Raw genomic sequence first — 385 nt, forward strand, 5'->3', positions numbered from 1 at the left:
AGCCAAGCGCATCAATGGGAGGTACGAGAGGTTTTTGGAAAGGACCTTCCCCCGTTTCTACGTGCTGTACGCCACTTTCACGAAAGGTGGGTCCCAGGGGGGAGGAAACGTTTCCGCTTCTCCAGAGAGAACGGAGGCAGCTGGAAACGTGCAGCTTGTTCCCTTCCCAGGCCTAAAAACTGCATCCCCAGAGGCGTTAGCCTGGGAATCGGCACCTGAAGGTGCTCTCTGTTTCGGCAGGAATCCAAGCGCTCTTCCTGGAAGTAAAAGAAATACGAAAAATCAAATCTAAAATGTCCCGTCAGAGACTGAGCGTTCAGCAGCTTCCCTACCGCGAGATGGAGAGGCTGCGGCAGGGGACGGGGGGGGGCCCGGGGGTGGTTTC

At 56.4% G+C, this 385-nt stretch overlaps 1 protein-coding gene across 1 annotated transcript in view; it reads left to right on the forward strand.

The window, feature by feature from the left end:
* Window positions 1-4: 4 nt before the first annotated feature.
* Window positions 5-385, forward strand: part of LETMD1 (LETM1 domain containing 1) — a gene marked incomplete at its 5' end in the record, with an annotated part of 5,081 nt that continues 4,700 nt past the window's right edge. The window contains 2 exons of the mRNA XM_010282411.1: window positions 5-86; window positions 241-352. Of these exons, the coding sequence (XP_010280713.1) occupies window positions 5-86; window positions 241-352 (194 nt within the window). The remainder of the gene's footprint in view (window positions 87-240; window positions 353-385) is intronic.

Source organism: Phaethon lepturus, unplaced genomic scaffold (genome assembly GCF_000687285.1).
Source record: "Phaethon lepturus isolate BGI_N335 unplaced genomic scaffold, ASM68728v1 scaffold19042, whole genome shotgun sequence".
NCBI lineage: Eukaryota > Metazoa > Chordata > Aves > Phaethontiformes > Phaethontidae > Phaethon > Phaethon lepturus.